General features: G+C 49.5%; 2 protein-coding genes across 13 annotated transcripts in view; one reads left to right on the forward strand and one right to left on the reverse strand.

Annotated features, from left to right (window-relative positions):
* TRNT1 (tRNA nucleotidyl transferase 1) overlaps nucleotides 1-15,117 on the reverse strand; it is a 67,785-nt gene that overhangs the window by 21,734 nt on the left and 30,934 nt on the right. For all 12 annotated transcript variants that reach the window (XM_029601487.1, XM_029601483.1, XM_029601480.1 and 9 more), the window contains one exon: nucleotides 397-535. In XM_029601487.1, the coding sequence (XP_029457347.1) occupies nucleotides 397-535 (139 nt within the window). The remainder of the gene's footprint in view (nucleotides 1-396; nucleotides 536-15,117) is intronic.
* IL5RA (interleukin 5 receptor subunit alpha) overlaps nucleotides 4,142-15,117 on the forward strand; it is a 59,693-nt gene continuing 48,717 nt past the window's right edge. Inside the window, exon 1 of the mRNA XM_029597528.1 lies at nucleotides 4,142-4,268. Coding sequence (XP_029453388.1) covers nucleotides 4,205-4,268 — 64 coding nt within the window. The 5' untranslated portion in view covers nucleotides 4,142-4,204. The remainder of the gene's footprint in view (nucleotides 4,269-15,117) is intronic.

Genomic DNA, 15,117 nt, shown 5'->3' on the forward strand with positions numbered 1-15,117 from the left:
GCATCCTACTTACAGGGGTGTCCTTCAAGTTTTTCTCTGTCTCCATCTGCTGGAAGGGAGGCATAACCCAGCAGTCTGGGCTGATCCGGGTACGTACAGGGAACCCTATTACAATGAGCTGCTTTGCATGTGGTTGTATGCGTAAAATTTACAAATGCAGATCTAGTCTGCTCATAATGATTCTGTCAGTGAAGCATATCACAAACCTCCCAGAGAGGGAGTGGGATAAAATCAAAGGGCCCTCCAAGACTGGGGTCTGCACTCATGTTTTCAAGCAATCTGAAAGAGCTCACTAAAGAAGAGCGGGAGATGAAATGAGGTGTGGGGAGGCACATCACAGGGCATTCATTCTGAGCAGAGAATGCAGCCTTATCAACGAGCTCTCCAAGCTCTCACCTGCCACACTTTTCAACCCATTGGTAAACAGGGCCTGGAACTCCTCTGACTGCAGCTGCATTGTAAAGAGATTTCGTTTCACCACAATCTCACGCACGGCATTAAGTCTCAGCGTCTGCTTCACGAGCCGCTGAATCATCTAAACGGAAAGAAAAAGATTATGTTTAATAAAATATTCGACTATTAGCTCCCAAAGCACCTCACAATATTCTTGCAGGGACAGTCTCTTTGGTGGGAGTGCTCAGACTAACCCTGCAGTGACAGCTTACACCAACACACCCAGTACTGCAGCTGTGTGTGTATGAGAAGCCTGTACACTGCTCTCACCTGTGCTCTGTCTGTCTGTGTGCTTGAGGGAAGCTTACACTGCTGCTTTCTGTGCTGGGGAAGTGTGCCTGTGTGCACATGTGGTGTGGGAAGCTTGAACACTTCTGTCACCATGCTAGGAGAGTGTGTGAGTGTAAGGGAAGCTCACATTGTTTTCTGTGCTGGCGAAGTGTGCGTGTGTGTAAATGTGCTGTGAGAACTGCACACTGCTGTCACCTGTGCTGTACCTGTTCTGTGGTAGGGCTGTGTGAGAGAGGGAAGCTTTCCTGTACTGTATCTGATCAATGGATGTCTGTGTGCATGAGTGAAAAGTTTGTATTGGCACTGCCTATACTGTAGTGGGGCAGTAGATGTGTGAGAGAGGGGGAGGCTTGCACTGATGTCCATACTGTATCTGTCCTGTGGTGATGTGTGTGTGTGTGTGTGTGTGTGTGTTGGGGGGGGGGGGGGGAGGGTCTTGTGGAGCAGGAAGGGAGAGTGTTTGTACGTGTAGCTTCACTGCCGCAGCCTATACTGTACTCGTTCTCTGCTGAGGCAGTATGTGAGCGTGTGTATGGGGGAAGCTTGCATTGCCAATGTCTGTGCAATACCTGTTCGGGGATGGAGTAGTGTCTGCGTGTAACGCTTATAATGCAGCTGCCTGCGCTCCACCTATCCTATGGAGGGGGTGTGTGAATGAGGGATGCTTGCACTGCTGCCATTCATTCTGTATTTGGTGTGTGCGAATCTTGCTGCCAAAGGTGAAATATATAAATCAAATAAATAATGATATATTGGTGAGGCAGTGTGTATAAAATGGAAGGTTTCAATGCAACTGCCAGTGATAGGCACTGTGTACAAGGGAAGATGCACTGCCACTACCTGGTGTGGATGTGAATCTTGCATCTGCACTGCTCAGTTTGTGGTGGGACAGTGTGTGTGTGGGTAAACAGAGGGACTTCCACTTGTTTTCATGCTGTATCTGTTCTCTGGTGATGGTGTGTTTGGGAAACTGGTGTGTATGCATATATAGCTTCACTGCTGCAGCCCATGCTATACTTGTTCTGTGGATAAACCAAGGTCTTCAGCTGCCAGTGTAATCACTTTAGTACATTTCATTAACACAAAATATAAGTTACTAAAAATACTTTTGAAACTAAAAATGCAAGTCCAACTACAATTGCTGAAACAGATGATACAGAGATATGGAGAGCTACTCTTAGTCTTGGTGTTGTAACTGATCTCTTACATTTGGTTAGCCATTTCTTATCTTCTACGCTACAGTAGCTGTGTGATGCAACAAATTTTGCAGAACTAGAGAACTGCAGACACCTGAGACCCATTCTCACTATGCACCCCTCACCCAGATGCCGGAAACCCTTCCTCACTAGCTGCCCCTAATTCAAAGCCAGCAAGTGGCAGATTCTAGAGAGAAGCAAGATGTGATGGAGCACCTGCACGCTCAGGTATGGGAAGGATGAGGGGGGGGGGATGTGATGGAGCATCTGCACGCTCAAGTACAGGAAGGCAGAGGGGATATGCGAAGGAGCAGCTACATGCTTGGGTACAGGAGGGTGGGGAGGGGATGTGATGGAGCTGCTGCATGCTTGGGTACAGTAGGGCAGGGGGGATTTGATGGAGCACTTGCACGCTTGGCTACAGGAGGGCAGGGGGGATGTGATGGAGCACCTGCACGCTTGGGTACAGGAGGTGGTGGAGGGATGTGATGGAGCACTTGCATGCTTGGCTACAGGAGAAGGGGGGGATGTGATGGAGCACCTGCACGCTTGGGTACAGGAGGGCAGGGGGAGGTGTGATGGAGCACCTGCACACTTGGATACAGGAGGGCAGGGGGGGTGTGATGGAGCACCTGCACGCTTGGGTACAGGAGGGCGGGGGGGGGGGATGTGATGGAGCTCCTGCATGCTTGGGTACAGGAGGGCAGGGGGAATGTGATGGAGCACCTGCACGCTTGGGTACAGGAGGGCAGGGGGGATGTGATGGAGCACCTGCACGCTTGGGTACAGGAGGGCAGGGGGGATGTGATGGAGCTCCTGCATGCTTGGGTACAGGAGGGCAGGGGGGGGGGGATGTGATGGAGCTCCTGCATGCTTGGGTACAGGAGGGCAGGGGGGGGATGTGATGGAGCACATGCACGCTTGGGTACAGGAGGGCAGGGGGGGGATGTGATGGAGCTCCTGCACGCTTGGGTACAGGAGGGCAGGGGGAATGTGAAGGAGCACCTGCACGCTTGGGTACAGGAGGGCAGGGGGGATGTGATGGAGCACCTGCACGCTTGGGTACAGGAGGGCAGGGGGAATGTGAAGGAGCACCTGCACGCTTGGGTACAGGAGGGCAGGGGGGGGATGTGATGGAGCACCTGCACGCTTGGGTACAGGAGGGCAGGGGGAATGTGAAGGAGCACCTGCACGCTTGGGTACAGGAGGGCAGGGGGGGGGGGATGTGATGGAGCACCTGCACGCTTGGGTACAGGAGGGCAGGGGGGGGATGTGATGGAGCACCTGCACGCTTGGGTACAGGAGGGCGGGGGGGGGGGGGATGTGATAGTGCACCTGCACGCTTGGGTACAGGAGGGCAGGGGGGGGGGGATGTGATGGAGCACCTGCACGCTTGGGTACAGGAGGGCAGGGGGGGGATGTGATGGAGCACCTGCACGCTTGGGTACAGGAGGGCAGGGGGGGATGTGATGGTGCACCTGCACGCTTGGGTACAGGAGGGCAGGGGGGGGATGTGATGGAGCACCTGCACGCTTGGGTACAGGAGGGCAGGGGGGGGGATGTGATGGAGCACCTGCACGCTTGGGTACAGGAGGGCAGGGGGGGGGATGTGATGGTGCACCTGCACGCTTGGGTACAGGAGGGCAGGTGGGGGGGGGGGGGGGTGATGGAGCACTTGCATGCTTGGGTTCAGGAGAGCAGAGTGGGGACTTCACCTTACTTGGCTGCACTGTTCCAGCCTAGTGAATACCTGCACACAACTAACAAAATAGCTTGAAAAATGGCAGGAAATATTTGATATGTCTATTAACTATTTACGGGTTAAAATAAAAGGCAATAAAACCCGATACTAATAATGCCAGAGTGTACTGACAAAGCATACTCATTATACACAAAATGAAGGGAAGGTGGATAGAAAAATCCCAGGTGCTTGGGTCTTGGTCTGCTGCCTGCTGTGGAAGACCTATAGCACCAAAAGAAGCTGCCACTGTGGCCCCGAACAGCAGCCCCCTACTGAAAAGAGAAAAGGAAAGGAGAGTGATTTCTAAGTGTAGGTGGGAAGAAGGAGGCTGGCTGGAGAAGCAGGGACAGGAAAGCCAAAAACCACATAAGGTAAATAAGAAAAAAAAAGTATCTTCTCATACTGCAATAAGCTCTGTGCTGCTACGTTTTGTCCAAGATTTTCGTAACGAGTGATGCTTTCTTCGCATTTCCAGGAGACTTCATAACTCTTCAGATGAGTCTGCCGTTTGGAACCAGAAGCCATGGCTCTGGCTGGGACAAGGACCATCTTTCTGATTGTCATTGGGATATCCAGTGCCTTAAACAGTGAGTTACTTCCTCCTGCTGCCTGGGGCTCTCTATCTTATCAAGACAGATTTACTGGAGATGCCAAGGGCAGATTAGGTGCTCGGGAGGGTGAAGCAATAAAATACACGTTTACTCCTCAGCCTGCCTTTGCTTTCATTATAGTAGCTTTAGTTATGTCGCACAAATAATTTCTGTGCAGAAACAATTGCTGAAAATAAGACATTTTTAAAAGAAAAAAATCCACACAAGAGGAAATCTGCTCCATTTGTTAAGTCAGCTGTCACATTGGGAAGGGGGGAGAGAGAGAGAGAGAGGCACACAGAGCTCCAGTCACTAATAGGCCAATGCAGACAGATGAAATTCAGCATACAGTTTCCTAACGTACAAGCTACTTAATTTTATTTCCCTAAGCAGTAAGCTGTTATGCTAATGCATCAGGAGTTAAAATGTGTGTTCAGCACAGGGGGAGGGTGGGTGGCAGCCATGTGCACTGCTCCGTTCGGATATGAAGCAATTATACACGCTTTATAATTGTGGTCTGCAAACAGCAGAGTTGTTTACCTGTAACAGGTGTTCTCCGAGGACACCAGGATGTTAGCTCTCACATATGGATGACATCATTGGATGGAGCCCGGCCCGGAACTTTGATCTCAAAGATTCTAGAACTTTCAAACATGCCCTACTGAGCATGTGCTTCTGTAGTTACTGCCCTGCCCCCTAGGCAGAGTCCCTCAGTCCATGATATAGCTAATACATGAGAAACTAATTCCCAGGGGAGGCGAGTGGGTTTTGTGAGGGCTAGCATCCTGCTGTCCTGAGAACACCTGTTATAGGTAAGCAACTCTGCTTTCTCCAAGGACAAGCAGGAAGGCAGTCCTCACACAAAGGTGAATCCCTAGATAGAGACTGCTGAAAACAGGACAAAACAGCTGAAAGCACCACCTTTCTCCCATTTTCCTGTGAGGCAGCTGACCCAAAAACAGGTCTAGGTGGGACAAGAGCTTTGTTTTACAAAAGAAAACCAAAGAACAGACTAAGACAAACAACCCCGATGCACCTAAGGCAGGGTCATGATTAAAGTCCAGCAAAAGCATACTTTGCCTCACGGAAATATTACAGTCAGGGTTTTGGATTAGCAAATCCTGACAAGCAAAGTAGGTCTAAATCCTCCAGTATACAGGAAAAAGCCTAGAAAATTAACCAAGAGAAGAACACTTGGAGGAAGACCATACAATTTCCTTCTGTGTCACAAGTCTACTGAAAAATCCAACTGGGACCAGAGAGCTCCCCTGAAAGGAACTGTGGGCCACTAGCATTTGAAGGACAGAAAGCATTTGCCGAAATGTGCCCAATGATTGGCTGATGGGCAGAAAAACCCAAGCGATATTTGGAAGAAGCAGCAGCAAAAGCAGTCAGGACTATCGTAGACCTTGTCTGCCAGACAGATCTTACCACCTAGGACAGCTGTCAAGAGTGTCAGGTGATGAAAGACAATCCCTGAACGGAATTGCTAGCCTTACCCCCCCCCCCAAAGTAGGGCCTGAAGCTCATCATCCACATTCCACCTTGTCAAGGGTAGGCCTATCCATCCTGTCCACAGTACATCTCAGGTGAGCAAGAAGGGACTTTGGTTGACCCAGTGAAGTATGAAAAGCTAAAGGCAGTACTGACCAGAACTTGGTGTAAAAAGCAGGGAAAAGGTGGTGTTCAGATTTCTGCAAGTATACACTAATATATACCAAGAATACCCTAGCTTTTCTCCTCCCCCCCCCCCCCAACATTCTGATCAGAAGTCGGAAGGAGCGAAGAAACAAAAGGAGGCAGACCTTGGGGCTGCAGAGATAAGAAAAAGCTGCTAGGCTGTATTTATAAACCCCAACCAACAACTCACTGTTAATTCCAGTAGGGAGTTACCCCCTGACGTAGACCTCTCAGCATGATAGGAACAGCGGAAACTGAGAGCAAACCTACCGGGGAAGAAATCCAGAACTCTCCACCAAGAAACAGAAAGCAGGGATGCTGCAAATGCAAACCCCTGTAGAAAAGGATTTCTTTACTGACCTGACAACCCGAAGGATACCAGGGCAGGGTCGGACTGATCTCTTAACAAGACTGCCCAGTAACCTGGCCTAGGTATCAATACCTAAGGCCATCATTACATATACTTTCCTCAAGGAATCATGTGGTCCAGTAAGTGGAATAATGCTTGCATGAACTAAGACCTCAATGCCCATAGACAAGTTTATTCCTAAAAGAGGGAAATATAACTCGCAAGCCACCGCATCAAAAGCATAGCACTGCTATTGCAGGGTCCTTTATCCCCTAACTCACGCAGCATGATATGGTAAGAGACAGAAAGGCATACCTGGCAACTGGGATACAAATGGACCAGAATCCTTCTCCCAGAGGTAGAGACCCTCATGTGAGAACAACTGGCAAAAGCAGTCTTCAGTGAGAACCGTGCGGGAGAAACCCCTAATCTTTGCCGGAGAGCTGCCCAGAAGGGAAGACCCTGTGTATGATGAGAATAACATAAGAACATGCCATACTGAGCCTTAAGATGACCTCGGAAAAAATGTTAATGCCCGACTTGCTCTCGGATCCGTGGGGGAACAGGCAGAGACTGCCAATCAGAGAGGTAATGAAATCCCTTTTTTGGAAAACAGAGAATGAGGGCCAACCCTTTGTAGGAGTGGACAACCTGGAGTTCAAGGGAGACCCAATCAGGGTCGCCTCTGGAAAACCCAGTCATATCTCCATTTTCCAAAGGGACAGGAAAGCAACAAGAATCAGGGCTTCCCGATCCCAAAAAACCTTTCTATTCTCCAGGGAAGAGTGGGCTACTGTTGCTGATCGCTGAAGTTCATAAGCAACCAAATTGGCCGCAGGTGGTCACCCAGTCAAACAGGTAGTCCACCATGGTAATCCTTGGACCAGCAAGAACAGTCCATCGACACTGCTGCTGTCTCCCCAACACCCACAGGTCCTGGTCTGCAAGGAGATGTAGCAATTCAAATGAATCGATGCTCCAATTTGGCAATGCACCTGCAAGGATGGAGCCCCAGAGGTTACCCCCTAAGGGGATTCAATGTAAGTACAACTAGGAACACAGTTTTAGGGCAGTCTTGTGGCAGCAGCACACAACTTGCTGTGCTTGCCATGAGAAAAACACACATACACATCTACACTAGAGGGCAACTGGCGGAATAGTGTATTCTTCCATTAAAAATGCGATGACCAGTATTCATGTAGCGGTACCCCTTCTTGCAGATGGCGGCACACATATGCACCCCATAGTATAGTAATGATGGCAGAAAAAGACCTAAATGGTCCATCTAGTCTGCCCAGCAAGCTTCCTAAGGTAGAAACTGCCACTCCGTGCAGGTTACCCCCATGTTTCTCTTAAGGGTAGTAACTGATGCTCTGTGCCTGTTAAGCTTTTTTATTTATTCCCATCCGCTAGACTTTTAGGGATCCACAGTATTTATCCCATGCCCCTTTGAAATCCTTCACAGTTTTAGTCTTAACCACTTCCTCCGGAAGGGCATTCCAGGCATCCACCACTCTCTCAGTATAGAAATATTTCCTAACATTGGTTCTAAGTCTTCCTCCCTGGAGTTTCAAATTGTGACCCCTAATTCTACTAAATTGTTTCCAATGGAAAAGGTTTGTTGATGATCATGTATTAAAACCTTTCAAGTATCTGAAGGTCTGTATCATAACTCCCCTGCACCTCCTCTCCTCCAGGGTGGGTATACATATTTAGGTACTTCAACCTCTCCTCTTCTAAGTCATTTGATGGAGACAACCCACCATTTTGGTCGCCCTTCTCTGGACCGCCTCCATCCTGTCTCTGTCTCCTTTGAGATACAGTCTCCAGAACTGAAAACAGTATTCTAAGTGAGGCATCACCAAGGACTTGTACATGGGGATTATCACTTCCCTTTTCTTACTAGATAGTCCTCTCTCTATGCAGCCCAGCATTCTTCTGGCTTTGGCTAACGCCGTGTCACACTGCTTCGTCGACTTCAGGTCGTTAGACACTATCACCCCAAGGTCTCTCTCTTGCTCCATGCACATCAGCCCTTCATCCCCCAACGCATATAGTTCTTTCAGATTACCACACCCCAGATGCATGGTTCTGCATTTTTTGGCATTAATTCTCAGCTGCCATATCTTCAACCACTCTTCCAGCTTCCTTAAATCCCTTCTCATTCTCTGTACTCCTTCTGGCGTGTCCACTCTGTTGCAGATCTTAGTATCATCCACAAATAGACAAACTTTACCTTCTATCCTTTCCGCAATGTCGCTCACAAAGATGTTGAACAGAACCGGTCCCAACACCGATCCCTGTAGCACTCCACTTAACACCATTCTCTCTTCAGAGTAGGTTCCATTTACCATCACTCATTGTCTTCTATCCGTCAACCAATTTGTAACTCACACCAACACCTTGGAGCTGACTCCCAAGCTTCTCATTTTGTTGAGTCTTCTGTGTGGGACCATATCAAAAGCTTTACTAAAATTCAAGTAAATTACATAGAGTGCTCTTTGTACATAATATTCTTGCCTGAACCAATTCTCTAGTCACCCCATCAAAGAAATCAGATTCTTCTGACAGGACCTTCCCCTGGTGAATCCATGCTGCTTCTAATAGAGCAACCCACCGTATTGTAGATAGTTGTCTATCCTTTCCTTCAGCAGGGTCTCCATTAATTTTCCCACCACCGAGGAGATTCTAACTGGCCTGTAGTTTCAAGCCTCTTCTCTGCTCCCACTCTTGTGAAGCGGGACCACCATCACTCTTCTCCAGTCACTAGGCACTACACCCTTTTCCAAAGATCTATTGAACAGGTCACACAGTGGACCCGCCAGCACATCTCTGAGTTCCCTCAGTATTCTGGGGTGAACCTCATCAGGCCCCATGGCTTTGTCCACTTTCAGTTTTCTTAGCTCTTCCCATACATTATCTCCTGTAAATGGAGTTTCGTCTACTCCACTCCCTTCTACAGTCTTGATAACAAGTGACAGTCCTTCTCCAGGGTCTTCTTTTGAGAACACTGAAGTATTTGTTTAATATTTCAGCTAATTCATCACCTCTCTCCACCCATTGATCCTTATCCCCTTTTAATTTCACCATACCACTATGTACCCTTTCTCCTTTCTCTGATATACATGAAAAATGTTTTGTCACCTCGCTTTATGTCCTTGGCAATCCTTTCCTCTCTGTCTGACTTTTTGCTTTCTTGATTACTTTTTTCATCTCTCTCAGTTTCGCCAGATAACCCTCCCTGTGTTCCACTTTTTGGGATTTTTATTTCTTAAAAGCTGCTTTTTTTGCTTTTATACATAAGCCACCTCCTTTGTGAACCAGATTGGATTCTTATTTCTCTTACTTTTGTTTACTTTTCTAACATACAGATTTGCTGCTTTTGTAATTGCTCCTTTTAGTTTGGCCCACTGTTGTTCAACCTCTCCCATTTTCTCCCAGTCTTCATGTTCTGCCTCCAGATATTTCCCCATTTTGACAAAGTCTGTTTTTTTGAAGTTCAAAATTCGGGTCTTTGTGACACTTCTCCGGATCCTATTTGCAATATCAAACCATACTATTTGATGATCACTGGTACTGAGGTGGGCATCCACCCGGACATTAGAGACATTATCCCCATTAGTGAGCACTAGGTCAAGTAAAACTCCCTCCCTCAAGGGTTCTATTACCATTTGTTTGAACAGAGCCCCTTGCAGGGCATCCACTATCTCTCTACTTCTGTTAGATTCCGCAGAAGGGATTCTCCAGTCCACATCCAGCTGATTAAAGTCACCAACAATCAACACTTCCCCCTTCTTTCCCACCTTTATAATGTCTTTGATCAGATCTCTGTCTAGTTCTTCCGTTTGAGTCGGAGGCCTGTACACCACTCCAGTAAAAATGGATGCACCATCATCTTTTTTTTAGGACGGCCCATAATGCTTCTTCTCTACCCCACTTTCCTTGCAGTTCAGTTGCTTGGATATTATTTTTGACATAAAGTGCTACTCCTCCCCTTTTTTTGTCCTTTCTGTCATTCCTTAACAAGTTATAGCCTGGTATGGCCGTATCCCAGTCATGAGAATCCATGAACCATGTCTCCATGACAGCAACAATGTCCAAGTCTGCCTCCACCATTAAGGCCTGCAGGTCTGAGATTTTATTCCCAAACTGCGAGCATTTGTAGTCATAGCTTTCCAATTTTTCTCCCTTGCTATGTTGCACTTCCTAGGAACCCTTTTTTGTTTTTTTGAGCTGATTGATTGTTATTTTCACTTCGCATGTCCGTCACAGGTCTTATTCTGTCAGAACCTACTGTTATCCAATTAATTCTGAGTTTTTGAATCCTGGATTGTCTGATAACTCTGTGGGAGTGGGGGTTGAGGTACAGATTGTTGTAAACTTGGGCAAGGTGGGTGCCTGATTGTCACATGTCTAGTTCTACCTGAGCCCACTGTAAAATATTTTTTCCTGGGATTCCGTAACCGCTGTGGGAGATGGGTGACAGATGGATGTTTCAAGGAAGGGGAGGTTAATTGAATCCTGGCCAATTGCTCCCTTAGATGGATCAGCTCCATTTTAATTTTAGACAGCTGAAGGCAAAAGGGACAGCCCTTGGGTCCCCAAATGATAGGCCTTGGGGCATAAGCACCATAACTGTTGCATTGAATTAAATTGTAAACTTATGTTTAAGATTGTAATTCTCTCTGATTAATTACAATCTTAAACATAAGGTAAGGTATGTTTAGGCCCTGGCAAAGATTTTTAATAGGTATTTGAACTAAAAGTTATGTGTTATCCAGTAAAGATTAATAGGCAGAGTATGCAAACCAATTTAGCAAGCAATATGACAATATAAGTTATACCTAGGCTGTAAGGAACTACTAAATAATTGGGGATGAGGTAATTGAAGATAATTATCTAGGAGACCAGGGAAGAGTATATATGAAAGTAAAGCTGTGAATATAGCTGCGTATTTAGCTGCGCTTGTGGGTAGAATCCCATGGCACAGCAGGGACAGAGCACCACCTGTTAGAATCAGTGGCTGTGCACCACCAAAAAGCAATCCAAGAGGGTGTGATGGCACCCTGCTTGCTAGTGTTCCAAACCCTAAAGTGCGAAACAGATGAGAAAGCCGATATGTCACTGCAACAATGGCAGTCCCGCTATCTCTGGCACAGCTGTGCTCGGCACGGACAGAGAGAATATTGCTCATCAGTGCCTGGAATGCTTGGAGGAATAGATGATCCCTGCCGTATCCAACCCGTGCTCCATTGTTGCCCTGCAGCATCCAACCACGACCATCTGTGCCCACAGTGGCAACAGCACTCCCAATGCCAATAGTGCCCTCGGTGGTCACAAGCAATGGATTGTATCTATGGTACCTCCAATACCACACCTAGGGCTCTAACAGCACTTGACCGTGCCACAAGTGCTTAACATGCTTGATGGCATGCAGCGCCATCGATGACGCTCCAGGCGCCTGCAGACAACAGCTGGGTGGCACTCATGGGGTACACTGCACCCAAAGGCACCAATGACTCGCAAACACGTCCGAGAGTCAGCAGCACTGATGGAGATTGGTGCCTGAAGGCGTCAATGGTCCAGCAGTACCAATGATGCCTGTGGTATCTGAATGTGGAGGCTCTCTGACACCGTCACGCAGCATTAGTTTCCAAAGAAACAGATAATGGCCAGTATCCTTGACAGCTCCTCGCAGGCTTGATGGTGTTCATGTCAGTGTCTTTGGCTGACGCTAGTCTCGACAGCAACTCTGGCACTTGGCAGCACCAATGGTGCTTGAAGCTTCCAATGCCTCATGATCCCAGTGCGTTTGGTGCTGTATAGCAGCTCCGGGCACCCAAATGCATCAGTGCCCACAGCACCCGACGGCCTTATGCCATCAACAGCACATCTTGATGCCCCTCTGAGTCCTTTCCGGTACCTCAAAGGAGACTTGGCGCCTCCAGAGCTCGATAACCTCGAGGGTACTGGGCCTTGGTGCACCCTGGATGCCTCAGTGATCCAGAGTGCATCGGGTTGATGACAACACTGGCGTTTGATGGTGCCACAGCTGCCCCAGGCCCAAAGCCCTTGTTGGCTGACTGCCTCCATGGCGCTCAAGGGCTCTCTGGATGTCCGTGCCCTGGCGATCAAGTCTCTGGGCAACCAGGCGCTCTATGGCAATCCAGGTACCCCCTGGTGGTGATGGAGCTCATCATCAAGAGTAGCCATGAATGGCATCGCTGGCAAACACACCTGTTAGTCTCCATGGTGCTCGATTGCCTCAAGAGCAGCCCTGCACCTTGATAGCATCGAAGGCAGCTCTGATGACAACAAGGGTGACCAAGGTTCTCTATGGAAGTCCTGGTCGTGATGTTCGAGGTTGGTGCTGTTCCTCTGGCTCAATGGCGCCTACTGTGCATGACATTGCCTGCCAATGCCTATGGCACGGAAGGGCTCCTGCCCCCAGCCAGTGCATTCAACAGCATGCATGGTGCCTGATGGCCCTTACGACTTCGAGGGTGTCCCAGCACCTCAACGGCATCAAGGGTGACCAGGGTATTCGATGGGAGTCCTGGTCCCCGATGCAGTCCTGACATCGACATGTCAAACTTTTGGTGTGCTGGCACGGGTGTACATGGACAACCATTTCAAAGCATGGCATCGAAGCGCACCCTCTCTCACAAGGATGCTGCACTGCCAGCATTGGCAAGCAAGAGGGGAGGCTACATCTTCCTGGGCTTTTGCCCAAGACTAGTTCCCTAGAACAGTGGTTCTCAACTGGTGTGTCACCAGGAACATGCAGGTGTGTCGCCACACTTCTCGTTCCCCCGCTGACCCAGTTGCTCCCCCTTCCAAGCAAAATAGGTCCTCCAACCGGGCTTAAAAGAAAATTATTCCTTACCTGCTAATTTTCGTTCCTGTAGTACCAAGGATCAGTCCAGACGGTGGGTTATGTCCCCCGTCCAGCAGATGGAGTCAGAACAGACTTCGAGGGACGTCACCAGTATAAGCCAGTGCTCCCTCTGCTGGAGCTCAGTATCCCGTATAGCAAAGCCCAAAGGACCCGAAAGGGATTGAATCAAGTTACTCAACATACCTGAAAAGACAGGCACTAAACTGCAATAACAATGAACCGCCAACGAGCGGTAAGAACCCAACTTGTAGAGAGCTGTGCAAAACAGAAACAAGGCACAAACAGCAGGTAATAGAAGATATCGACAGGCATCAGAACCGAGCAGAAGCAGAAAGATCCCAGAGTGGTGGGCGTCTGGACTGATCCTTGGTACTACAGGAACGAAAATTAGCAGGTAAGGAATAATTTTCTTTTCCCTGTACGTACCAGGATCAGTCCAGACGGTGGGATGTACCAAAGCTTCCCTAAACCGGGTGGGCCCCTGAAAGCCCTGCTCGGAGAACCTGGGCACCAAAGTGTCCCATGGAGGACGACGCCAGGTGCAGTCGATAATGTCGTGAAAAGGTATGCAGCGACTTCCACGTCGCTGCTCGGCAGATCTCCTGGGAGGAGATGGAGCGAGATTCCGCCCAGGACGCCGCCTGTGAGCGGGTGGAATGAGCGATAACCCCGCTAGGCGGAATACGGCCAGCTCCAATGTAGGAGACCGAGATAGCTTCTTTAGGCCATCGCGCAATCGTTGTCTTCGAGGCCTGACACCCCTTCTTCGGACCGGACCAGAGAACGAAGAGATGATCTGAGAGCCGGAAATCATTGGTCACCTCCAGATAGTGACGCAAGGTGCGCTTGACATTCAAGAGACGAAGAGACCTAGGCTCGCTGGGTCCAAAGGACGGAAGTTCCACCGTCTGATTCAAGTGAAAAGACGAGACAACCTTCGGAAGGAAGGAAGGTACGGTGCGCAGGGAGACACCGGAATCCGTGAACCTGAGATAAGGCTCCCTGCAGGACAACGCTTGTAGCTCCGAGACACGACGCGCGGAGCAGATGGCCACAAGGAAGACCGCCTTTAGAGTCAGATCCTTGAGGGTCGCTCCACGTATCGGCTCAAAAGGTGCCCCTGACAAGGCTCGAAGCACCAGGTTGAGACTCCAGGAGGGACAAGGATCCCGGACAGGAGGGCGCACATGTTTGACCCCCTTGAGGAAACGGGCAACGTCCGGTTGCAGGAGAAGAGAGCCATCCGCGCGCACGAAGGAACTCAGGGCCGACACCTGGACTCGTAGGGAATTATAGGCGAGTCCCTTATCCAGACCATCTTGAAGGAACTGCAGAATCGACGGGACAGACGCCTCCGTGGGTCGGATCCCCCTGGAAGAACACCAGACGTCGAACGTTCTCCAAACTCGCACATAAGTAACAGAAGTAGAAGACTTCCGGGCCCGCAGCATTGTAGAAACTACCGCCTCAGGGTAGCCCCTGCGTCGAAGGCGGCGCCGTTCAAAAGCCATGCCGCAAGACAGAAGAGTTCGGCCTGGTCGAAATATACTGGACCCTGGCGCAGGAGCCGAGGAAGATGACCGAGCCGAAGCAGGCCGTCCACCACCAGCTGGAGAAGGTCCGCAAACCAGGGCCTGCGCGGCCACTCCGGAGTGACTAGTACCACAGGACCTTGATGATTTTCTATCCTGCGGAGCGTTTTGCCCACCAGGGGCCACGGAGGAAAGACGTAGAGCAGCCGACGAGTCGGCCACGGAAGGGCTAGGGCATCCACCCCCTCCGCGCCTCGTTCCCTCCGGCGACTGAAAAACCGAGGTGCCTTGGCGTTGGCGGCCGTGGCCATCAGATCGAAATGCGGTGCGCCCCACCGCTGAATCACCAGCCGCATCGCCTCGGCGGAGAGCTCCCATTCGCCGGGA

Source organism: Rhinatrema bivittatum, chromosome 4 (assembly GCF_901001135.1).
Source record: "Rhinatrema bivittatum chromosome 4, aRhiBiv1.1, whole genome shotgun sequence".
NCBI classification, from domain to species: Eukaryota; Metazoa; Chordata; class Amphibia; order Gymnophiona; family Rhinatrematidae; genus Rhinatrema; species Rhinatrema bivittatum.